Source organism: Centropristis striata, chromosome 23, assembly GCF_030273125.1.
Source record: "Centropristis striata isolate RG_2023a ecotype Rhode Island chromosome 23, C.striata_1.0, whole genome shotgun sequence".
In the NCBI taxonomy this organism is placed as follows: Eukaryota; Metazoa; Chordata; class Actinopteri; order Perciformes; family Serranidae; genus Centropristis; species Centropristis striata.
In genome coordinates this window covers 21,521,262-21,548,330 of record NC_081539.1, presented here as the reverse complement: position 1 = coordinate 21,548,330, position 27,069 = coordinate 21,521,262, and the positions used below count along the sequence as shown (strand labels likewise).

Sequence of the window (27,069 nt, the reverse complement as noted above, 5' to 3'; positions counted from 1 at the left end):
TTTTCTTTATTTTACATAACCAGTAACTAGTCATATATGAAAAAAATTTTTTTTTGACAGCTTACTAAAAAAATTCAGTTATTTACCTCTATTTTTCCAAATGTCTTTGTTTTTTGCATTAATGGCCAACCTTAATTAATAATCTTTAAATTTACTGTAAATAGATTTTTTTTCTTAATTCAGTCCGGACCAGAGCCCCAGGTAAATTTACTAAAACTCTTTTCACAATGTATGCAGCATTTCAGGACTGCAGTACAATGCTTTTTATAAGACACTGCTACACAATGACTGGCTAAAATGACATGCCTCATGTATCCAGTGCAGTAGCATTGAGTTTGATAGCAGTAAAAAAAAATATCCGCTATCTGAAACATCAGTGGTAAACATGAGATTTTGGTGACAGCCTCTCAGGAGTAATCCATTGTAGAAGACAGATAGGTGGCAGGTCCTCTTGCCTCAACAGTTTAATGCAGCCACAAAGCATGTTACATCATAAGTAAAAAGACTGACTCTGGCTTATCTGTGAACATAAAACCTCTCTTACTGCTGTCGGTATTCCTTCTGCTTCTACCACAGACATGAATAACTCACAGCTGAATACAGGAAGTTGGAAGCCCAAACACTTTGTGCAAAATAAATTAAATGTGTGACTATAATCGATGTCCACACAAAGTATAGAAAAAGCAGATTGTGACCACAGGCAATCACTATAACATCATTGTGTTAATTTAGTGTCTTTGGACAGAATTATTTTTTCAAGCCCAAGATAAAAATGACTGCAGTGTGATGGTAAGCTGTTGTACTTAAAGTTTTTTGTCAACTTACAGTAGTATATTTTATATTAGAGGTGGGGGAAAAAATTGATACAGCATAGTATGACGATATTTTGCGTGGTGAAATATCGATATTTATCACCGGCATATGGTCACCGGCCGTCAATATTTTCACCATTTTTGTTTTTCCAGAGGCCATAGTGGGCTCATTTTTAGGATACTGGAGATACTGGTACCATATGAATCTAGAAGATCTAAGAAATCTACAGACTGGATATTGTGTCGGGAAGTTGTCGAAATAATGCTGCAAAGTTAGACTATTTTTGATGCTTTATTAAAAAAAAAATTCAGAACACTGAAGCATAAAGTTGAGGAAAGTTAGAATTTTTTTTTACAATTGTTGTCGACCGTTTGATATTAGTTCAGTTCAATTGGAGAAATAAAAAGACTGAAGTGAGATGAATAGACTGAGAATTTTCTCTTATTTAAAAAAAAAAAATTAATGATTTAATTTAATTTTGTGGACACAAAATGCAGTTAAACAGTTAAATCGCGGTGTATTGTATCGCAATATTCACCATATCGCAAATTGCTTAAAATCGTAATAATATCGTATTGTGACTCAAATATGGGGATAAAATCATACCGTGGGGCCTCTGGTGATTCACACCTCTAATATATATCTTTGTGATAAACACCAATAGTGTAGTAGGGTAGAGTAGATCTGCAGGAGGATTCAGGCTCCACCTTCAGTGTGTCTCATCCCCAAGGAACCTCCTAACTTTTCTATAGCCGTCAAGCAATTCTTCCCAACCAAGATTGCATTCTCAAGCCTTGTAAATATTTTAACAGTGTCATTCCATGTGAAGGGGAGAAGCACGCTTTTGATTGTGCTCCTTAGAGGAGCCACTCATTCAAACATGCTGAGGACGATGGCTTTGTGATCACGCGATGCTCAGAAATGTGGCCTGAGGATGGACCATGAGATCGGACTTAAAAGGGACAATGTATGACATTCCTACAGTCCTATATAGGGTATGCATTATTGATTTATTCATACCAGCTACAAGTAGACAAGTATTAACTGAATTATTTTTAAAAGTTAGAAAGGTCTGTTCTGTATTTTGATACTGTATGGAGCCATCAACCTCAATGTATTACTGAAGACCACAGTGCCAGTGGCATGACAAAATGTGAGAGCTACATTCCCTACAAATGAAAGAAAAAAAAATCTTCACTTAAAACATTAGTTATTTGCCCTGTGGTTTTCCTAAAATAACAGCAATGGGACAGAACTTGCATCATACTGCAGGCCAGACAATTACAATTTAAAAGTAAAAGTAAGAAGAGGAACAAAAAGGATGAAAAGCATATAAAAAGAGAAATTAAGGTTAGAGGGCAGAGCAGGGCAGGCAACACAGTGGAGTCAGACAGCTGACGGGTCATGGGGTAAAGAGAAAGGACACTTCTTTGAACCTCAGAGGAAGGTGTGTGCATGCACTGAATGTGTATGTTTGTGAGAGCGTGCACATGTTCATGTAAGGTGTGTTCAGCCGGAAGGCGGCAGGTGTGGAGGCCTGTCAGGTCACCGTGTGAGCATGGGTCAGAGTTGCCCATCCTGCCACATCCTATGACTCAAGATGTGAGTAACCTCTGTGTTTGTACGCATTGTTGTTGTTTTTTGTGTGTGGAGCAGGAGTACTTTTTTTTTTTTCTTTGTGAGCAGTCAATAATGACATCATTTAAGCCTTAAACCTAAAGCCCAATGCCCTCATATTGTTTGACTGTAAAGCAGCCCAGTGGATGGGGGGAGTTATTTCAAATTTCTTTTAACTTCCTTTAAATATTTATGGGATACTTTTCAAAATCCACATGAACCTCTCTTCACATTGGCATAACTTAGATCCACCACACAGATATGAATTAGATCCACTGCACATCACTTATTTTTTTTAAAAAGAAGCATTTTTAAAGCTGGTTGGTTTGTTACTTCCATTTCTTCCTTCTTTTTAAACAGTGTTGAACAATTCTAGCAAATGCCAGGAGTTGAGTTCTCAATAAAACAAAATTATGACTGGTGTGTTAACTGCATGCCAAATTAATCAGAGCACATGAGGCCAAATTGCCTCCTAAATTACCATATGACTGGTTGCTGACAAGTAATGTAGCATTGAAAAGGCTATTTTTTAAACAGATTTCAGCACAGTGCTCACCCCACATTACATCACTTCCAGCAAACTTCATGGAGAACAATGAGGGCAAATCAGCGGGGATCTGTTATAACTGAATATTCTCAGTTGAAAACACAAAATTACCAAATTGGTCAGCATGGTAGTATATCATCCACAGTGTTGGAACATGCATACTCCACCACATACATGTTACTGAGTACTTGCCCTTAACTGTAATCTGCAGCATATTACGTTAGATTACTCATATTAATTAACGTATTCTAAATTCTCTGAATTACTTTTAGAGTACTTCAAAATCTTTTTGTCTTATATTTCCATGCAAAAATTCCTGACAGTGTCCTGGCTGTGAGTCTCCCCTGCCATTGTCGTATGGCAGACGCCCTGCATGTGTGCAAATCCTTAAAAAAGTAAAATCCTATGACAAAATTTTATATGTTGTCTTATTTCGGAATTAACAGCCCATGAAAACATGCATCCTCATTATATCCCTATAAAAAATACATTGTGAATGTCATATGGACAAACACAAAATTAACCCTCTGAACGCCAAGCCTTTTCAGAGTGTCTTTTTGCTCTTTTTACAGTCTTGCACCTCTATGGAATTAGTACAAATATGGCTAGAAGTATGAACAACTCAAAAACGTATTTTGTGCAGAATAATAATAATTGCACAGTTATAATGTCATAAATCATAAAAAAAGAAAAAAGATGCAAGTTTAATTTCTCTGATAAATGTTTTTCAAAAAGTGGAATAAAATGAAATTCATACACATAAACACTTTTCCAAGTGCCCACAATTGCCATGAATATTGGAATTAGTATCCACATGTTATACATATTGAACTGTTTGCATTTTTACAAGCTCTACTTGCAACATCTCCTGTCCTCTCCTCTCTGCTCTGTGTAAACAGCCTGCTGTTCCATCTGATTTTCGGTGAATATTTTTCACGTTTCCTTTCATGTCAGCAAAATCAATTCCAGTTTCTCAGTTGTATTGGAGAGTGGAGAATTTGAATGTTTTTAACATTATCTAGTTATTCTAAACAGTTTCTTTGTTAGCAACGTTTGAATGAGACACATAGAATAAAGTGATTTTGACAGAAATATCCCAATTTTAAGCTTTGGTTTGGTTATTTTTTCCACGATAATGTCTGTTTCCACAGTTTCTGTGTACAATAAATAATCTATTTTGGTGATCCTTTAAAGACAACATACATTTTCGGTTGTTGTACCTGAGTAGCAGATAAATGCCTGCAAGGTGTACAGTAGTTTGCTTGTCTTCTTTGCACACTGTAAACTTCTGAAGAATTTAGCAGTAGCAGAACGTCAAACTGTGATGTGCAATTTTTTTTCCTGTTGAGAGTTTTTCTTTTGTTGTTTACTTTTTGTGTAAGCTCTGCTAAACGCAGGACCTCTACTATGCTGTCGGAAACAGGAGACTATGTCTGAGCTTTTCATGTCTTATCTAGGCCGGAGCCAAATGAAATGTCAGGCCGTCGCTCCTCCTCAGTTCAACGGGAAGCCGCGCACAACTCAAATCAGCCAGAATGCGCTGCAATTAAGTGTTTCCCCAGAGCTATAAAAGCCTGTTCTAAGCTGAGGCTCCTGTTACATTGTACCCTGCAGGACGTAACACATCTATTCAATAGCAGCTCAGCTGTGCCTGCTGACAATAGCCCAGGAAGAACATTGGGGTGTTGGAGTATTGTGACATTTGATGGCCAATGTGTTGTTACTGGGATTATCTCTGAAGCAGCCAACAGTGAGCCAACTTTGTAATTTTCTGAACACAGCACCTGTCTGGACACTAATCATAAAGGGTCTGTGTCTCTCTATACATGATCACTTGCTTTTTCGGACAATAAATGGTTCACAATGATGTGTATTGTTGTATGCAGAGGCTGAAAAATTGCATCACTGCCGGGTTTGGATTCTTTTTTTTTCCTCTTAGGAAATGATTCAGGTAATTCAGTCTTTGGCGACAAGAATTCACTTATCGAAATCACTCAAACCTTGCTTCGCTCACTGAATGAAATTGTATTTGTCAGTTTGCTGAATGATGTGAATATAGTGTCAGAAAGCTTTGGGATAATAGGGGTTGTCTGATGAGCCAGTGCCATAAGACCTGTTCCTCAGTGTGAGTAAATACACAACAGTAACTTGGAAAGCAATAATAAATTAGTTTTTCCTCTACATTTATTCAGTGTTAAACAGCCATACAACCAGTGGGAACAGACATTGTGACTTATCAAAAAAGTGTGTAACTAATAACATTCCATTTAGGTGTGCCAGTGCAGTGCCAAAACCAAAACCGCCGCAGCAAAAAAGCAATTGCCAAGGAGCCACAGATTAAATTATTGATGGAGCATAGGTTCATACTGTAGTGGCAGCTCAGGGCTCCACTTCATTGCCGGAGGTGTATTACTGTAGCAAACAACTGCACGGCTCCACAAAGAAGGTGAGGTGAATCTTTCCTCTTCCCACTGACTTCCACATTTGGCTCATTCAAGAGAAAATGCGGCAGCCAGCCAGCTGGTGTGATATGGTCTTTGCTGGGGTTCTGGTTGCTCAGGAGCCAAACTCTGGTGACTCATCTCCACTCAGGAGGGGAGATGCCAGACACAGTCGTGGTGTTTGTCAGTGAGAGTGAAAATAACCATCTGCGGGCCATCTCGCGAGCATCTTTTATTTACCCACACCACCCTGTCTGGCCTGCTGTCTGTCTGCTGGCTAGCTGACTGGCTGATAAACTGACTGGATGTTTGATTTGCAGGCTGTCTGGATTCGCTCACTGACTTTGTAAGCAGATTTGCGTGACGCTAATGGCTCACATACCCTCAACGTATGTCTGTTTAGCTCTAAGTGACATGACTGTAAATATTTGCTCTAAAAAAAAAAACAGCTTAAAACTAAAAATCACTTGTATGACTTTAAATGCACTGGAGACATGTTGAACCAAAGCTAGCAAATCCCACTAACAATCAGTTCATTTTTTTCTTCTACTGAAGTCAGGGCTGCTCCCACCCCCATGCTCTGTTCTGGTCTGCTCTCTCTTAAACTCACACTCCAGCTTCCTGAGTTCTATGATTTTATCTCTCTTTGTGCTCTTAGCTCAGACGGGAAATATGCTTTTATTGATAATTAAAAAAAAAGAATGTTACAAAAATACATTCTCCATTTTATAGATGACTCGCATGAAATCAGGCCTCAATTGTCACTCCTAGTGTATCCATCCTTTCTGATGAAGTGCAGCACTGAGAAAAGAAAGATCTATCCAAGCAAAACTGATGTTAATTTGTTTTAGTTGGTGATGTGGCGTTTGACGGACGGAGACCCAAACGTGACGCGCTTTTGTTTTTTTAACTGAATACCTGCGAGAGAGTCTCATCTCAAATTAACTCGTCAGAGACACATGTCACTTTCCTGTATCCTGAATAAAGTAATTAAAATCGTGATAAGTGGGGCATCACATTTTAACGACTCCACTAGGACCTTTATTTGTGAAGGGGCATACTGGCAGGAACACAGGTGAGGTGTGTGGGAGTGTGTGTGTGTGTGTGTGTGTGTGTGTGTGTGTGTGTGTTGCAGATTAATTACTCTAATAATTTTGAGTCTAGGCTTTGGTATTCATTCAAGCACACTGCATCCACAGTGTTGCAGACTCAGGTTTGTTGGGCACAATGATTGACTGACATGTTAAAAGGATTGATTCCACCTGACAAGGGCCTTTTTCTGCTCACTCTCTTTTCAGTCAAAGCTAATTTAAACTTTACATGGAATGAATCAAATTGAACAGACTAAACTGGAAACACCTGGTGGTTGTTAGGGCTCAAAATGGTACAAATAGGAATGGGACAGCACTTTCAGGGACACACAATGTTACCATGACCAAAGCATGTTCATTATCTGTTTATTTGCCAAGCATACAGAGTAAACAGGTATTTGATTTGGTGATACACCATTGTAAGACGAGAAAGTTAAATGATTAAAGAGTAAGTATAAAAGTTAAAGAATGTTAAATAGAATAATTATACACAGTCGCCCATGAAGTTGGAATACAAATATTTTTTACCTCTTTCCATGAAATGATGTGACAATGTGATTTATTCTTGACAGATAGTGTATATTTTCTCAAAACTTTATTAATAAATCTCTGTGATTGTTGACATTTATAGTGATATTCATTCAAACAGTGTATAGTGGCTGATTTCATCATATTTTAAACAGAGGGTAATAAAAAGATAAACACCACCAACAAAAGTACAAATAAAACAAACTGGACAATAAGACTATGAGAGAATGTTTTAATTATCAAAAAACAAAGCACAGACAAACTAACTAACTAAAAAAAAATAGACATTTCTAAACTAAAACTCTCATTCCCCCCCATGGTGTGACAGTCCCTTGGTACATTCTGGTCAGGTACTTCCTGGATTTAGCAGCACTACTTTAATGTGTGCATGTTTTGCTCCAGCCTGACAGGATGGCCCTTCAGCAGCAGCAACCAGCAGCAGCACCCTCAGCACTGGTAAATTAAAGAAATATAATAAAAAAAAGGTTGTGACTGAGCAGAAGTACATGATACATGAAAACGCAGCTGGTTGTAAATGTGTAAAAGTGTAAACTATGAAGAAAACTATGGTGCCCGATATTTAAACATGATTATTTGTCTTCTGTCTGGTAGATAATCCAAAGTTTTGGAGCTACAGATCCCATAATGCTTTGGGGGTGTAATGATAAAGATATTGCCTTTGAGTTGTGTGCCGAAAGTAGCAAATCTACCTGGATGTGCAGACTGTCATCACTTTGATACTAAGGAAAGCTTAAAAACATGCTGACCCCCAGGCATTCTGGAGGAGCAAATGTGTCCAGCCTATGGTTTCTAGGCTGTTTTATGGCCATTTACCTGTGTAAAAAAAGTTGGTCAATTTCAAGAGTCATCAAATCTACAAATATTGTCTGATGTTGAGATTTGACTGGAATGAAGGAATCTGAATTTGGACTGTAAGGGTTTTAAAGTACCTTAATTTCCTCCATGAGCTGCGCTTCACTGGAGTGACTCGCTTCTCATTTTGAAAACCTCTAAATAATCAGTAGTAATAAGTGCTGTTTGTATTGAAATTTTGGAAAACTGAATTTGTATTTGCTCAATCAACTCTGACTCTCTGTGTGGAGTTTCGTGTCAGCATGGTTTTATCTCTGGCTTCCTCCTGTCATAAATTGCTTGTAGATGTGAATGAGTTTTGAATGTTGTCTGCCTTGATCTGTCTGGCGACCTGTCCACGGTACCCCGCCTCTCTCCAATCTGCGACCCAAGTTTGAATATGCGGTAAAGGATCATTGAGGATATTGAGTGAATAATCTTGAGTACAAACATAGGCAAGCTCTTGCTTTTAACACATGATGGTCTTCCAACATGAGGAATGTTCTATGAAACATGCAATCACTGAAGGACTCCTACATTGTTGCTGTAATAGTACTACTGTGTTTCTCCAAATCAAAGTGGAATTGATTGGATGAGATGCAAGGCAGCTGCAGAGGCTTCCTCTTTTTAAACATAGTAGAAGTCCTGATTGTAGGCACTAAAACTGGATTGATATTGATGTGACCTATTTTACATGTCTCTTTTTTTATTTTTTCATAAACATTGTACTTTGAAAACTGCAAGCTACTTAATCACGCTTTTTCTTTGTGTGGGTTTGTTCATATTAGCAATGCCGGTGCCAGAGCAGCCTGCGGAGCAGGAGAAGGGGGCCATGGTCGCCCCTGTGATGCCAGCCTCCAATGGAGACAGATCTGAGACAGAGACGACCTCCTCCATCCTCGCCTCTGTCAAAGAGCAGGTAGGAACTACATGTGTGTTGCACACATGCCAAACCTGTGTTGTGTTAACTTTGATAGAGAGGTTTTTTTTGGTTGCCTCTCTTGCTATTTTCTCAACCCTTGGAACAGCTTGCTATGAGGCAGGTCAGAAGGTTGTCACTGTTATTCAGGGAAAAAGGCTCTCTGGCGCTTTAAAGTGTTTAAAAGAAACCAAAGATTGATTGGTGTCAAGGGAATATGAGAGTGTAATGGATGGAAATGATGGAGATTACGGGGTGAGAGCTGTAGCCAAGTAGACATAATTGAAAAAGTCATTAAAATCAAGGCAATTACTCGACGGGGAGCGATGGAAAGTAGTTGCGGCGCTGGAAGAGGACAGGCTGAGCCATGAGGCTGCTGGGTTTCAGGTTAGCAGGAGGAATAGGAAAGAGGGAAAGAAAGGAGGACATTCTGTTGAGAGGGGAGAGAAGAAAGGGCAGATGGGATGTGAAAATCACTGTGGGTGCGTTGGTTTGTTGTGAGAAAGGAGGGAGTTGGGTGCAGGACAATAATAATTTTCCATTGGAAGCCACTGAATTAAAATGTTGGACTGAGAAGGAGAGGAAGAGACAGCAAAAAGGGAACGACTGGAAGTAGCTTTGTGTATTGGAGTAATACAGTTTTATGTGTCCAAGTGGGAGTTTTGTAGAAAAACATCACATTCAGCAGCCTTGGTTACTGTTGTGCATGCATTTGTGTGTGTTGTGTAAGCTTGCACAATTAAATCAGTACATCTCTGTTTAATTTACACTTTAATGAAGTATAAAATAAACAACCTCACAAACATATGCATGACCTTTGCACAATGAAAAGACGTTGAGAGTCCCTCTGAAAAAAACCTCAAGTTCTCACTAATTGCATTTTCTGATTTGTGTTTAGCCTTGGACTTATTCCTTTGTGTAATGGAATTCTGTTTCATTTGGATTTAGCTCATCAGCAAGTGCAATACACCATAGATTTATCATTTTGCCTATCTACATTGACTCTGAACGTCTCCTTAATTCAATACCACACAATATTCCATTTACCCTTACAGAGTGAAGGACAAGTGCTGATGGCAATTTAAGCTTTTTTTCCCTTGCAAATGGTATTCATTTGTGTTTTTGTCTCTACTAGAGAAGCTCTCAGTGCTCTCACATTACTGAATCACTGAAGCATGCATGGTTTAGTTAGATCCATTTGGACCTGATTTGAACCCGGAAGCACTCCCACCCTCCCCCTATTCTTGGGAGTGCAAATGTACAGAAGTTACTCAAAAGGGAATACTTCACAGACGTGTTGCCATTGTTGAAGCCTTATTTTCCCTGGCAGTGCAGCAGCTCTAAAGACTCCTCCCCTGAGGGAAAAACTTCTGAAAATTCAAAATTAGTTCCTTTTCCAAGTCATCAGAAGGCAACACGAATGCCTTTGCATCCAGGTTTTTGAGAGACATTAGTTTTATGGCACAATAAGCCTAATCAGCTCTACATAGCAGCACTTTGGAGGGAAAATGTTGCTGGAATATATTTTTTCTCACATCAGAAAATGTGTCTGTGCTCCAACATTACTGAATTACTGAAGCATACTTGAATTTGTCAGATCCATACAGCTTTACTGATCCACATCATACATTGAAGTTGAAAAACCCCACAGCGATTTATGACCCACAGTAATATATAAAGTGTATATATTACTCTATCACTGTGGGGCTTATATCCTTTTACTTCATTCAAACATTTTTATATGCCATTTCAAGAAGTAAATTAGACAGTCTGATTTTTCTCTCATGGGAGACTCAGCTGGATTTTGGGCATATTTGGTAACAAAAAGAACAAAACTAAATCAGTTGCTTCAGAGCTGCTCACCCTGATGTAAGACACCCTTGCTTACATATGGCCAAAGTTGTTCACCTCCAGGTGCTCCTTTGGTATCACACAAAGCATGTAGCTTGCATGCAGAAGCTTGCTCAGGGTCACTTGGGGAAACGTATTGATGCACAGGGGGCCCTTTTAGCATCAGTTTTGACTGTGCAGGGTAGACTTCGAGACGTGGTTAACATTGTGAATTCACACAAAACTACTTGACAGTTTAAATTTGCAATTTATAGTTGAAATGACAGAATGTGAACGAACAAACTTCGATTCTGTGTTTACTAGACTGTTGCAATGGCTGAGAGATTACTCGCTTAGCGAAGCACATGGAGAACAGCCGGCAGAGAGACCGCATAAAACTCCCATACTGGGTCTTTCTGGCCAACATGAGAGGTGGGGTGACATTAGACTATGGATTACAAACCACCATATGAACAGCTTATGGTGGCACCTGAGACCAGGCTGCATAAAAGCAATCCTACTTTGTCGTGGAGCTAGCATGCAGTATCATCCCCATGCCTGATTCTACATCACATCCTCCTGTGTCTCCTCTCTGCCTGGCTGTGGTTCTCTGTGTGCTGGGCGGAACAAGTAATCTTCATAGGGATGGAGCAAACTCTTCAGGGACCTGTCCATTGCAACAGACCCTTAAACTCAGATTATCAGTTTGGGTGTAGACAGTTTGGAAAGCTCGCCAAACTATACACAGTCTTGTCGAGTATCATCACTGCTTTTAGTAAATCATGCATCATTTGCACAAGGTGAAATACTGTCCCCATTTCTTTGGATTAAGTGGCCATTACAATTGTACTTTTAATACAAGACTCAAAACAGCAGTTTCCTGGGTGGAAGTTATAGGACTCAAACAGCAAATTTTCTAAATGAAAATCTGATTTGTTTGACCCATTCATCGACCCTGACCTCCTCCCACCATGGACTTATTTGGTCACCTAAATTCTTCAGGCAGCTATGAACGTCTAAAATTAACAATAAAGGGGTACCCAGTGCATTAAAAAAGCGACACCAAAGGCTTCAATGGACCACGTGTTTGCATATGACGTGATGAGTTAGTAATATAATAAGTAATGTTTTAGAAACAGTCATTTGAAATTGATAATCAATTCATCAGATCAAAGGGCAAGCAAACAAGTTGTTTCTCCACAAATGGTATTGCCAGGCACATTTGAGCTGTGTGTCAAGTCCTGTTGTCATAATGTCTTCATGCCAGACTGACAAGAACACATTTATTGCAATGATTTTGTTTGTAAAAAATCATCTAAATCAACATTTGCAAAGAAGCAAACCTAAGAACTCCTTCAAACATACTGATAATTCCTGCTGTCAACTGAAAAAGTACTTTCCCCCTGGTGCTAGAATTTCACAAGATTTCTTAGTCTGCCTGTAGTCGTTCTTCAGTCTGTGGTCCCACAGAGTTGCTTGTAGATAAGGAAGTGTTAATATAATACACTTGCCTTCAACAGGTCTATTTGCACAACACCACAAGATTTCATGAATAATACTGTCACATTAATGTCTGCACATAATAACTGGTGTATGGACATCACAGAAGCCAGTATTACAGCTCTGATATGTCTTTCTATCTGCATAATTTGAATATAGAACACGTATTTATTGATTTCTACCCAGTCCACCATTTGTGGCTTTTTGTGGGTACTAGTGTGTGTGTGTGTGTGTGTGTGTGTGTGTGCACACGGTGTGGTGTGTGTGTGTGTGTGCGGTGTGGTGTTTTGTGTGTGTGTGTGTGTGTGTGTGTGTGTGCGTGTGTGTGTGTGTGTGTGTGTGTGTGTGTGTGAGAATGTATTTGCAAGTGTGTGACAGATGCATGATGTTAATTTATGAAAAAAGGTTAACTCTAAATATAACTCTCCCGCTCTCTCACATTGACATTCTCTGTCCAGGTGTGTATGTCTTTGTGTTTGTGTGTGTGTGCATATGTATTACTCCAGTAACCCAGCATGCCCACTCCCGTTGCGGCACATCATCATGCCTAACACATACACCTCTCTCCACTGTGGTGTCCCGTCGAGGATACACACATGGCTTGGATTCCATTTAGTAGACACCATCTGTCTGCTTGAGTGTGTGTGTGTGTGTGTGTGTGTGTGTGTGTGTGTGTGTGTGTGTGTGTGTGTGTGTTGCTGGTAGTTAAGTAAAACGTGACATGTGCTATGTTCATGTTAGTGAAATGATTTCCAACCAGCGCTGGTAGCCCTGGGGTTTATTAAATGATTTCAAGAATGAGGCACAATTACAACGGGAAGTAGTTTCACAGTTAATTGATGCGGTGTTCAGTTAGTGTATGGAGATGATGGCAGCATAGACTGTCCATGATGCCACTCATAGCTTTATGAAGGGATGTTTTAAAGCTGAGTGAAGCTTACTTGCTGATGTTTTTGTCAGTTAGTGGTCCAGAAAAGCCACAAACCTCAAGGATCTTAGTATAACTGAGGTGATAAAAGTATGTTTCTACTGCTGAATATTACGTTTATGGTGTTAATCTTTTCTCTTTTATTCTGAACTGGGCACCTGCTTTCTCATGTCCGTAACTGCATAATAAATGGGGCTGATTTTGGTCTACCTATTCATATTAGAGCCCGACCAATATGGGATTTTTGAGAACAATGCCGATACTGATTTTAGAGGAGGAAATTCAGCAGATAAATAACCAGTATTGTGGCAATATAGTTATTATTATATATTATATTATATTATATATATATAATATTATATTTATATATAGTTATTATTTGGTTGTAACTGGAATGAAAATAGACCTTTTTTATGTGGACCACTCTGCAAATGCACCCAGAAAGCTACTTTCTCAAACATAAAACTTTATTAAATAATATTTAACATTTTAATACATTGTGCAAACAATGCATTACACTGTCAGCCAATTCTATAGATGATAACATAAAATAAAGAGTAAGAGGAATAAAATAAATGGCTAAATAAACATAATTACTGTTCATTTTCAGTCAATTGCTGAATAAAAAAATTCAAAAAATAATAGTTAACACAATTTCTCAGTCATGGCAAGCAACATTTTCTGCATTATATATTGTGTAAAAAAAGTTTTCATAACGGCAGATATCAGACAGTATATACACCAATGCTGATATATATGCCTTTGATAGGCCAATATTGGTCGATATCTGACAACTGATAGATCTGTCGGGCTCTAATTTATACCATGAGGAATAAAAATGCTGCAAACAAATAGTTTTGAAGCAAAAAATACACTTGACTGCAATAAGGCTTCACTCATGAGTAGGCTACTCTTACTGTAAGTGTTAATGCAGGACTGAGTGAAATTAGCCACTCTCAGGGAAACACCAAATAGACTCAGCAACATAAAAACAAGTGACAGAATAAAATGAAATGCTGCATTTGACATCAAAAGGAATAACTGCCTTGCGACTGGTATCACACCTAATTATGACTGACAGCACTAAGCGCTTTATAAAAAATGATTCTAAGGTTATGTAGGGCCTGATATTTATCAATCCTTTTAAAGATTATACCCTGTAGTCATGTCACTTTCGTTTCCACAGCACGTAACGACAAGTTACCCATTTAAAGTCCGCAAAGAGGTCAGATTGAATGTTGGAAGTCAGAAAGCTCTACGGGAAATGTGCTTCATGCAAAATCTCCACATTCTTAGATAAATGTCAACTGGCTATCTTGCCTGTTAGATTTTTCATATTTAACAGCTTCTGTGCTGCCGTTGGAGCCATTTGAGTTTCTCAAGATGCTTTGCACTACGTTGCATCATGTCTTGCCTCGGGAGAGCTCCACAGAGACCCATTTAACCGGTGCTGATTCGCTCGACAATCTATCAGTTTTCTGCATATTTTCATTTAGCCGGAGTTAATGTCCTGCTCTGTTTCTGGAACAAGCCCTGGCAATTTAACCTTGTTTCTCGCTAAATTATAATCTGCATGTTGTTCATGTTGTGCTTTATCCCTGGCTAATACTGTGATTTAATGATTCCACCTATAACGAGTTTAATGAAAGCTGTTCCAAACACCCGGCAGCCAATTAATCTTTCTTGAAAAAAAATACAAAAGAGGTGATGCTTTGTATTCTTCTAGCCAATTTATTGTTTTCAAATGGCTTTCTATTATTGAAAGATCATGGTCATATGGGTTGGTGCACAATTCTGCTCTCTTTAGAGCCAGAAAAAAACAGATTAAGTGATAAGTTATTGAGCAGTCATAGGAAAAAATCTTTTAGAAGAATATTTTTATTCTAGTCAGTAATATTCCCTTAGATCTGAGACATAACTAGAGTTTTTTTTATGTTAGAATACTGTGTTTTTCATCAAATGAAAAGAGATCTGTCTTTCACACTGGTTAAGTAATTATTTTGTGCTTTTATTAGCTTTCAGTTATTATTTCAGAAAGGAGCTCTGACTGTATTATTACTCATATTCTTTCTGAGTGCTTCTCCACAATGTATTTTCATTATTTTCCTTAACCTAAAATTATATACTCCCACCTGTGATAATGCATGCAAGCACCATTTAAATGTGTTTGATATTGTCATTTTACATATTGTTACTTCATTGTGAAGAGGAATCACTGATGTTTCCATGATTTCTCAAGGGCATGCAATAAAAGGGTGCTGGGACACAAGAGTAATCCAGCAGTGTAATTATGGTTGGGAAATATTAAGTGATGTATCATGACTGATTATGCCTGTGTGAGGTCAATACAGTGACAGAGAGTGAGGAATTGATTTCATATTTAATAATTGAGATTAATCAATGTGGACTTTGATGTTTCGGAAATTGACTTTATTTTTCTTGAAAAAGTGTTAAAATATTGTTATATAATTCAGGATATGTTAATGTAGTAGTTTAATTATTAGCTCACAGATAGCTAATAGTGTTACATCTATATTCTGTGATTCATTTTTTTGGCCGGTCCCACAGTAGCTGTTAGGGTAATGTGCCGCTAATATTTGAACATTGGTATAAAGGCTCAGTAAAAACAAGTTTGATCCCAGAAGCACAACTCTGAGACCAGGCTGCTAAAATAAAAAGTTCAAGCTTGTTCAGGGTCAAAAACAGACAAAAGTCAAAACTGGGCAAGCAGGGGAGGTGAGGCAAACGTATCCTATGGGGGATCCAGCTAGAGAGTAGGAGTTCAAATGGCAGACATGGGGTCATAATAGTCAGAGGGAATGGCTTGAAATCTAAGGCAGAAGCAGAATGGTGAGGAGTGGATGGAAGTGGGAATATTTGCTACTGCTGGAGCTGTAGAACTGGTGTGGGTGGGGGAATGGCAGGAACACAAGGGGTACTGCAGGGTAGGTGGGAGTGGCAAGCTCTAAAACAACAGGGGGGGTTAGTACACTGCAGAGAAGCAAAAAAAAAAAGAAGTGAGACTAGGAATTGGCTGACACTGTGACGAGACTATAATTGGTTTTGGAAACACATTTAATGTGTACATTATACATATAGCATCACACTTTGAATTTAAAGTTATGGGAAACCTTTAACAGCCTTGCAACATGTTTCAGATTCAACACCCCGGATGTGCAGAGTGTATCACTTTGCAGTACTTTGCATGTGTGTGCATGTGGTTTTTAGTCTGATGTATAAACCCGTGTCCATGGATGACTTATGCTCGAGAATGTGTCTCTGCAATGGATGAAAGTGTGGTTCTATCATTTAGCAATATTGTGCAATGTTAGAGGATTAAGGTTTGTTTGATTTGGATTTTCTTAATAAAAAATTATACTTTGCACCTGAAACACAGTACCAGGAGGCCCTGCCATATGTTATACAAGTTTTGCTAGTCTAATAAACAAACTCACATGATGTCAAGGAAGGACTTATTTTCACTCACAAACCAAAAAATACATCCGTACAACTTTTTAATTCAAGTTCCTATCTTTTACTGAACTAAGACAAGCTTAATTTCTGTAAAACATGCTTCATTCAAACTGAACACAAACAAAATGAAACTCAACAAACTTGTCCTTGTTAGTCTTTCCACTGTTCCATCAATCACCATCTCTGGCAAAAAGCACCTAAAAATCATCCTGCTGTTCTTGGTTGTCTTTTCCAGTATCTTTTTTGGGATCCTGAAGGTCTCCAGCACACCTTGGTCCAAGTGAGGAGTAAAAATTTAATGCACAGTAACACACAAACACACACACAGGCTCTCTCAGGAGTTGTTGGCAACAGCCCACAACAAAAACTGCCCATGCTGATGTTGATCGCAGAGCAATAATTCTGTTTCTGTTTTTCTTATATCTGAGGGCAGTTTGAGCAAAGAATCCACCAGTCGGTGTTTGCTCTCAGGTTCTAGAGGTCCTCTGCACTCATGCGATGCCATTTTAGCTGTTGGAAATGTAGCTTGTAATAAAAACAAAGTATGTTTTGAGCAGCATTGCACCCCACAGCTTCCCAGGCTGAAATAGTATCCTGTAGTTCTTCATGACAACCAAAGAAATCACTCTCATGTCAACTGACAGCAACTGGGTTCTGGATGAATATTTTTCAGCTGAAAATATTGGCAACACCTGCAGGCATTTTCATACTAAATACCCAACTCCAATAGCTAGAGGTGAGGTTAACCTTTTTAGAATGTTCCCTTTATTACTTTCAAGGTCATTAGATAAGTTGTAAATGTGGCCATTGCTTTCCTCATCGTCAGCTTGTCGCATTTGAGGTAAACCACTCGAGTTATCAAGGGTTCACAACTGATTGAAGCTTTCAGTTTGTGTGTTTGAAAGGAGCAAGGTCTTTCTCAGAGCGAGAGGGTAACGTATGCTATCTAGTTTATTCGTCAGACTCCTTTGCTCTGAGTTTGAGTGCACTTCATTGGCCTTTAGAGTGAGATGAAAACTTTCCTCTTGCTTATATTCCCTCACTAAGCTTGACTACTATTGACTTCACATATTCTCAACACTCTCAAACACGTAAAGAAGTTGCTTCAAAAGTGAGTATGTGTAGGCGTCTGTGTGTTGTGTACAACTTGCTCTGAAATTACATTTGTGTAGGTGTGTGTGTGTGTGTGTGTATGTGTGTGTTAATAGACTTCTCTGCCTCACCGTCCATCTCTGCCTCTCCTATTCTCTCCCCTTTATCGATACCCTGTCTGCTGCTGATGTTGACAGCTGTGTCTTGCAGCTGGGATAAATTAACTCTGTCTCGGGGTCGGAATGATTGGGAATGAATTGAATCCTTCCACACGCCCACGACAATCAAACACAACAGCTGATGTAGAAAAAGAAGTATTTCCCAGCTGACAGAATTTGTGAAATTATCAATAATGTCTTGAAAGGGTTTTATATTTTCGTGGAACTGGAAATCTATGACACGGAAGGCCATGTAAACGTTCAATGTATGCTAAAGAAATTGGAAATTGGAAGGTTTCTGGTTGCCATAACAGCATAATGCGTACTCTTTCTGCAACAGTTAAATCTGAAATGACACTGTCATACCACCTTAGAACTTTGACAGCACATTGAGAGAGTGGATGTGCTGGTTCAAAGCTTTTTTTGTGCTTTTGAACCTATCTGCCAGCCCCTCTGCCACTGGTTTTCAGGCTGAAAATTGGGTTCGTTGCCTCTTTCACTCTGTGTGTGTCCTTAGTGTCCTTCAACATTTGTCTCTTTCACTGTGCCAGTGTGGGAACAGATCATTTAGCCAGCGGGCATACACTCTGGACTCTGAACGATGTGTGTGTGTGACTGGACTAATTGCACATGTATGTACAGTACAGGCTCCTCTGTGCATGTAAAATGGCTGTATATAAGCCTGTGCCTGGTATCTGCCTCTGCCACTGCTGTGTGTATGTGTGTGTTCCCGTCTTGTGGACACTGTAATCTTAAAGATGGTTGTCTGTTAGGTATGGAGGGAATCATCCAGCTCTGCCAGTAAACACACAATAATGGGAGATATGGATGCTTTTTACACACACATCCAAACATACACAGACACTAATATTGGATTTCACTGTGAAGCCAAATCTGTCTTATACTGCAGTGAAGTAGGTTTCCTGCAGTTGCCTTCTCAGTCCTTCATTCAGTAGAGAGCAGTGCTGTGTGTGTGTGTGTGTGTGTGTGTGTTCAGTTTTGCAGTGTGTTTCTGCACTACACCTGATCCTTCACAAATGCCAAGTGCAGTTTTAATGTGCAAGTCATATTTCTGATGATGACTTGTGGCTTTAATATGAAGCTAAAAACTGCCATGGTGACCTGTGACCATTTTTATGCAAGCTCAAGTAGGAGGCATGTCACGGAAACAGTATCCCCTTGCCATTTACTCACTGAGAGAGCATCTGTGGGAGTCTGGGGCAGAAAAGGGTGGTGTTCAGCTGCTTCACCCTGGCCATGGCTGGGGAAGAATTATTAGTTGGCCCGAAGGCTGTTGTGCTCTTTGGCACACCATTGTGTGTGTGTGTGTGTGTGTGTATGTGTGTGTGTGTGTGTGTGTGTGTGTTCGTGCGTGTGCGTGTGTCTGCGTGTGTGTGCATGTGTGTGCGTGTGTGCATGGGCTTGCGTTTGTGTCTGCCAGTGGTGCTGCAATGTTCCATTTAGTCAACATCACCCAGCCAGCACCCCCACTGTACTGTCACCATCATCATAACTGGCAGTTGGCAGGCTACATGCTACTGCAGCTGCCATGCTTTGGGCCAAAGAGAGAGGAAGCAAGAAGAGAGAAAGAGCGAAGAGATGAGACATGAAAATCATGCAAAGTATGAGTTTGAATGAGAACGGGGGTGAGAAGATGTAGGATGAGAGAGACGGAGAGACGGAGAGCAAAGGTAGGAGATGCAGGGATTTGTAGAATGTTATTGGTTGGTAAATAAATTGAATGAGGAAGAGGAAAAAATAGAGGGAGAGGGCATAAGAGAGAGAGTGAAAAGAGCTAGAGCTGAGTTTCAGTGGCAGCCATCCAATACCCAGCACTCTGAGACAACTACCAAACCAGACTTGCCAATTACCGTTTGAAGGTCAATCAGTGAAAGTGGAATCACAGTACAATGCTGTTTGTACACTCTCTGTGGCGGGGATAAATGATCCAATACAAACACTCTAAGACTTCTGGGAAGCTCACCAAATAACGAAAACTTTCTCAGGGAAAAAGGAGCTACAGTGAAAAGTGAAAACTTTTCCATCAAAGCGATGAAGGATAAGTGTGAGCTTATATGATAGAGCTTTCTACAAATATTTATCCCTCAACTGCAGTTTGTGCTCATAATTAAAAAAGACAGTTGCAGGGTATGCTCTTTGCCTCCACAGTGGCCTGCTGCCAGGACCAGGCACAGCTGTCACACACCTGCTGGGATCTCCCCTTAGTCAGTGAATGCACTCAGTATTGATTCCTTACTATATGACCAACTGCAGCCAACCTTTCTCCCATAACATGTGCCATTTTCATTGTGGTTATTGTTTTAAACTGCCATCAGACTTTTTAATTTGAATTAACTGTCTCAAAACTAACCAATCTGCCTCATCTATTTGAAAGTGCTGTGCTTTGCATTAGATTTTTGAGACAGATGCGATACTGGTTTTAGAGGGGGGAAATTTGTCCATTACCGATATGGTGGCCGATATATTGAAATTTTTCTAGCTGGAATGAAAATAGACCTTTTTAACTGGATTTTGCACCAATTTTTCACAGCTGTACACACAAACCAAAAATCGTATTAAATAATATTTAACATTGTTATACATTATCATACGTTATACAAACAATATATTACATTGTCAGCCAATTCTATAAATAATAACTGAGAAAAAATAAAGAATAAATAAGAATAACTAAATAGATCATCATCACTGTTTGGTGTCAGTGAATTGCTGACTATTACAAAAAAAAAATAAAAAAAATGAAAAGCCACCATTTCTAAATCGCACCAAGCATGAATTTCTGCATTATATATTGTGTTAAAAGGTTTTCATAATGGCACATATCGGACAGCATGTACTGATACCAATAGGCCTAATATCTGTAAACCAATATATCTGTCTACCATGGCTCTACTTTGCATGGCTGTACTTTGCCTTTATAAACAAGGTGTTAAAATTAGATAAGATAAATTAGATAAACCAAGAAAAGAGTGAAAATAATGAATTGGAAAAATTCTTTGTGTTACTCTGATACACCTAGCTCACTCAGTTGCTATTGATGTTGCACCAGGATATGATCACTTCATCTACCTGCTCTGTGATCGGAGCTAAGTTTGTCAACAGTAACTACAAATATACGAAAACTGGGTCAAAAGTCTGCAGCCCGCCACGGTTTCCCTCACGATGCTCCAGCAGGCCCAGACTCAATATTAATGTGTTCATTTGTTATGTGTCGACCGTGCCCTCCCAGAGTTATACCTGGTCATTTCTGAACGATGCAGAATCCTGTAGAACCAGGAAGAACAATGACATTGTTAGACAGGAAGTCTAATGAGGCGTGAAATCAATATGTACAATCCTGCCTCACCCGGGGCATGCTGGGTAATGGAGTGTCAGGAGCGCTTTGGAGCTGTTTTAATCACAGGGACCTTGGATTATCCACTCATAAACAGGCTGGTTATTGCCAAAAAATACCGCAACCCCCCGAGATGTGTGCGTGTGGTGTTGTGTTAGTGTATCTGTGAGTACTTTTTACATAATTGAAGTAAACTGTGCGTCCATATGCCCGCACCTGCATGGAGCAAAAACAGAGCAGAGTATTTGTGCATCCCTGAATCAGCTGAGTGTGAGATGGACTGTGAGAGCCACATTATAAGTGTGTGATCATGACTCCGCTGTAAGGATCACAATGCTCCCCTCCTGCTTATTTCTTCTCCATCACCCCAGTTCTGTTTCATTAGCCTTTAACGCTGTGACAGAGCCTGACGCTGATCCTGCATGTGAAGTGAGAGCTCTTCTTGCTAATCACTTAGCCTGCACCCTCCTCCATCCCCACCACAAAGTCCCACTACCATCTGCATGCTAATGCTACCTGAGCCTCAAATCTAGCTCAGCCTTGCATTTGCCTGCATGCTGATGAACTTGTTAGCAATATCCTGAATGCTAATATTGCAATAGCCAAAGGACTGATATGCATCTTGAATGCTAATAATACAGTGACTTGGAATACCTCCAGGTAGCACTGTAACTTTGACGCTAATGGCAACATTTTGCAGATAACCTTTAACTCTCATTGCTTGAACAATAATGATCTGTTGATCTGATATCTGCCAACATTAGGCAGACTTTTCCAGGTTGGTTCTGTAAACTCAATCTCAGCTAATGTAAACAGTGTAAAAGTGACTTATAATCAATTTGGCTTCAACAATATTCATTTATCCCTTGTTATTACTCCGCCTGTCTATGCTTTGAGATGCTCACCGGGGCTCAGCAGGTCTAAAGTGGTACAGCCATGCACTAAGGTATTGTTGGAGTGAGCTAGCACCCTGGGGCTATGAGCGAGGCTTGGAAAACTGCACATTGATGTGTGGGAAAAGCATCGATTAATTGAACGTGTCTGTCAGGGCCCTTTGTTTACAGGGAAAGCTAAGCGTTGGGGTCAGACACCAGGGGAGATGTTCCTGTTGGATTGAAGTGAAGAAACATTGTTGCTAAGTCCTTCAAGTGCTACATCCTTCTTTTCTCATTACACACAATCACCATCGACACAGCAGATGCTGTTGAGTGGGTGTTTGAAGGGTACCTTTCCCATGCAGGCTCCACACTGCTTTCACTTTTTAAGCTCCATTGTTTTCACCAGTTTGTGTGGGTTACTACTTCACTGAAGCTGCTCCCTCTGTTGACTCCCACTCTGCCTCTAATATCACGCTGTGCTAATGATACAATGTTATTTATATCCCTTTAACAACTATGGCTCTTCTTTTTTTAGCAGATCGGAATAATTTTAACTTTAGTCTGTGTACTACAGTTCAAAGATTGACTCGTTCTTTACACTTGGTGCCACTTCATCTGGTCCTGTAGTCTGGCTGACATGATTAGAAAACATGAGACGGCCCCATGTGGTTAAGCTTTATCCCTATTTGAGAGGAAATAGGCCTTTCATTCTCCCTGAGTCCCTATCGATCTGAAAATGAGAAAATGGAAAGATTACTCTGTGATGGAAAGAGCCATTAAAGAGCTGGGGAGGCAAAGAGCTCTGAAAATGCCCAAGTATTTATCTGTGCACTGGCATTTTTTTAACCTCATTTATCCTGACAATGCTTGCTGATTGTGCATGCTCTTCTGAACAGTGCTCTGCTATACAGTTCCTGTTTTACTATTGCTGTTTTCCAATTCAGGTGCTGGATCTTTTCAAAGCCTGCAGTTATACAGAGAAAATATGTCATTATAAGATGACAGTCAAGTGTGTCTTATAATCAGTCATGTGTTAGCATCATGTAGTCAATTTCTAGTTGTAGTGTTGGGAAATATCATGGAACTAGGGCTTTCCCAAAAAACATTTTTTGGACTCCAGAGATCCAGTAGTGATCAGCAGCATTGCAATTTTGAACGGTACACTGAGTAGACTTCAAATAAAAACTCTGTAACTGTAACTTCTAACCTTTCAATCTTAAAAAAAACTTGAACAAATCAAGTGCACAGCAACGCATTATACACTACTTATAAGTAGATTTCTTTTTCAGGTTTTCTCAATGCAAGAACTGTGTAGAGAAATATCTACACCAGCAAAAAATCCTGTCACATGAGAGACAAATAACAATGTGCCCGGCTGATTCTATAGTCTTCTGTACGTTGAAGTTAATGGCAGGGGACAGTTTAGTAACTCATGCTTCTGGCCGCCTAATGACTGATGCCTACATTGTTACAATGGCAACCTGTGATGTCTGGACTCACATCACATCAGATCTGACGACCTGCAGATAACAGTGCGGACAGTCTATTTGGAAGAAAGATCTGATTTAAGCAGCAAAAAGGATTTTCCTGCAGTCTGAACGTAGCCTTTGAGATCGGATCGAGACTATCCATGATCATGGTTTATTAGTTTATTGTGAGCACTGCCATTGACTCTTACCGTACATTTAAAGAGCTGGGTGATCGTCTTTAACTGCGATAAAGCAAATAGCAGGCTATATTTTCCGGGTTGAAATCTGGAGGACCTTTACTGTGAAAATAATTGAAACATAAGTCATATTATAATCTGGGTTATCATTAATTTTGTCCCAGCCTCCCAGTGGTGTTTACACATGGCTATGGCATCTGTGAATATAAAACATCTCATTAGAAGGGCGGCCCTGATACAACCGGGCTTTTAGGTCCAATGAAGGAGCCTGGTTGTGGGTCTTGTCCTTCAGAATATTCAGCCTCTGAATTGGGACACAGAGTCACACCTGGGAGATCTATAGTACAAACAGTCCTCTACTGTTCGACACTGAGCAGGTCCACTGGGACAGATGGGTCAAGTGCCTTGCTTAAGGGTACTTCTGTGATAATTGTTAAGGGATCGTGGAGTGTTACTCATTTGTTTTCTCCTGTCAAACCGTTTTTTGGTGCTAACCCTAAGTCAACTACTGTGCTGTCTTTGAACTGATTGAATTTACTGTAGAGGACACAGGAATTTGAGGGAATGCATGATCCTGCCTGTTGGTCTGCAGTCAAATTTTTTTCACGGACCATTTCAATCCAGTCCTGTGACCCTATTGAATGTCTGCGTACTTTTATTGTCAGTTACTGCTGCACACACTGTTTCAGCACACAAACTCTTTTTTTGTGTTTGTCACATTCTTCAGTCAAATGTTAAATGATGTTTTGGTTTTATCAATAGGAATGTATTACATCAAAATGTATCAGCTTTAATTACCCTTTTCATATAAGGGAGTTGCACTTATCCGGTTTCATAAAAATAAATAAAAATAAAAAGGAAAATAGTGAACCACCACTGGCAACATGCTTACTTTTAACCCTAGCAAAAATAGAAGTCAAATATACCGTTTTCTGCAGAAAGAAACTGTGAAAACAGGCCTTATTGTCAAAATTTGAACTCTTGGACAGTCCTTTTTTTTTTTTTTTTGGGCATTTTGTAGCTTTTTATTGACAGTAGAGATATTGAGGGCCTCTGTGGTATGCGCTCTACCAGGTGTGCCACCGGGAACGCCCCTCGGACAGTCCTTGAACGGATCATAGGTTACGAATGTTTCCTTTAGAAGAATCTCTAGTCAGAATCCCTTTATTTTACATGTCTCATCATATATACATATACATATATATGCTTGCATATATATATATATATATATATATATATATATATATATATATATATTCCATTTTATTCTATATTATCAGAGAAGTGGAACTTTCCTTTTTCCTTTTTTATTTAAATATTTATGTCATCCTAAGTGGGTTTTACTGCACAAAATATATGTTTGACTTGTTTGCACTTCTAGCCATGATTGTGCTGTTTCCATAGAGGGGCAGGACTTATTATTCCATATGTATTGTAGTGAAAAACAAGGCCACATGAAAAAATGTAAAAAGAGCATAAAACGCCCTCAAACTGCTTGGGGTTCAGAGGGTTAATTTTGCTATTGCACACATTAATGCTCTGTATACTTTTTTGTTGTGGTTTAAAAAAAAGAAAGCAGCAATAGTTGAAGGGAGTTGTTTTCACTGCAAGGAGTATATTTGTTGCACTGGCAGAGTTGTTTTTATGAGTCATACACAAGCCCTTATTCCTGGCATATTATATAGCATTATGTCCCCAGCATATGATGTATGACTTTGTGCTTACTATATGCAACATTACATCTCCATATGCCTGTTCTGCGAAGTTTATTTTTGACTTCAGTTATCTCCATAGTCACATTGAGTGTAATATGTCACCGCACTGCACTGCACAGCGCAGCAGGAAAGCTCAGCTAACAGCTTTGCACGGCACCGTAGCCTTCTCCCCTTGGCATTCTAAATAGATAAATTATGATCACACTCCTCTGCAGTTGTCTGGCCGCCAGGGTTGACATATACACTGTAAAGAGACTGGCTAATGAAGAATGGCTCTGTCATTGGAGTTGTCTCGGAAATAAGGCAGATCACTCCATCTCTCTTTCTCTCTCCCGTTCTCTCAGTTTTTCCTGTTGTTTTCTTATGCTTTCTTCCTTTCTTCCCTTATTGCTCCATTGCACCTCCACCCATCATTCATTCCTGTGTTTCATTCTCTCATTGCACTCTGTCTGTATGGAATAAATGAGGTTTTGGTGTTGCAAATGCATCATACCCCCTCACCCCCCTCCCTCTCCCTGCCTACCCATAGTGCTTTGCTGCAGTTGAAGATGTGCATCTAACCATCTCTAATGAGCTCGCTTGCGTTCGTCACTGTCGTCGTTGTTGTTGTTTATGGTGAAGTAATTTGTGGTTGCCATAGAAATTGTCTCTGCTAAATGTGCACATCATTACTTGTGCTTAAATCCATCATTGCCAGTGGCCCTGAGGCGGGCGGATGAATAAAATTTGATTAATATGATTTGATATCATTTTTCCATTAACTTCTTGAGAAAACTCGGTAGTGGATGTCTGTTGTTTCTGTTAGTATACAGTATTTTTTAAACCCACATTCAGTCTCAAAGCCCTCTGATCAGAGTAGATATGCAATTCAATTTCACTTGTTTCAACAATTTTAATACCAGTGCCATCAAATATCCCTTTACATTTATTCAGCTTTGCAAATGAAGTGACTGAAGAAGATTCTTATGTAGTACATTGCATAACAAGATTAAAAGAATTTCCAAGATGGGCATTTTCCAAAGGTGCGGTTTATTTCCCTGCTCCTCTCTTCTGTGGGTAATCAACTGAGGTTTGACAGGCCGTGTCATCATCCTGGAATTCCCTTTGAACTCTGTTTCTGGACTGATTCTTGAATATTTTAGTGGTGGTAGGGGGTGAAACCTCATTTGCTATTTTTTCCTCTTCTCTCCTAGCACCTTTGGGGTGGAAATGTCATATTGTCAGTGGGATATGCCCATGGTAGCAGCTCTACCCAGTCTGGCCTAAATGTAAATGTCAGTAGAGATGTTCCCAAAAAAATGTCTCTCTCACTTCATTTTATGTCTCTTTTCCTCTCCTTGGGTATTTCTGATTCTTGTTCCTCTCCTCATCCCTCCATCTTTTCCTCCTTATTTTCACCCTCTACTGGCTGGCAGTTCCTCCCTGCCTCCCCCTCTCTACCCCTATTTATTTCATCCTCTCAGTCCTCCACTGGTTTCCACCCTCCACCAGACTCTATTCCATATTGTTTTGTATTCTTTCCGTTTCCTTTTTCTGTCTTCCCCTCTTTCTCTACTTGTCCTGTTTTTTTGTGACTTTACTCTCCCATTGCCATCTTGGACTCTAAACCTTTCCACTCTTATCTATCTCCCCCTTGTCTACCTCGCTCTCTCTCTCATCCCTCCC

At 39.5% G+C, this 27,069-nt stretch overlaps 1 protein-coding gene across 1 annotated transcript in view; it reads left to right on the top strand.

Annotated features, from left to right (window-relative positions):
* The window catches only part of ctnnd2a (catenin (cadherin-associated protein), delta 2a), a 272,893-nt gene that overhangs the window by 30,261 nt on the left and 215,563 nt on the right, over positions 1–27,069 (top strand). Inside the window, 1 exon segment of the mRNA XM_059326789.1 lies at positions 8,678–8,808. Coding sequence (XP_059182772.1) covers positions 8,680–8,808 — 129 coding nt within the window. The 5' untranslated portion in view covers positions 8,678–8,679.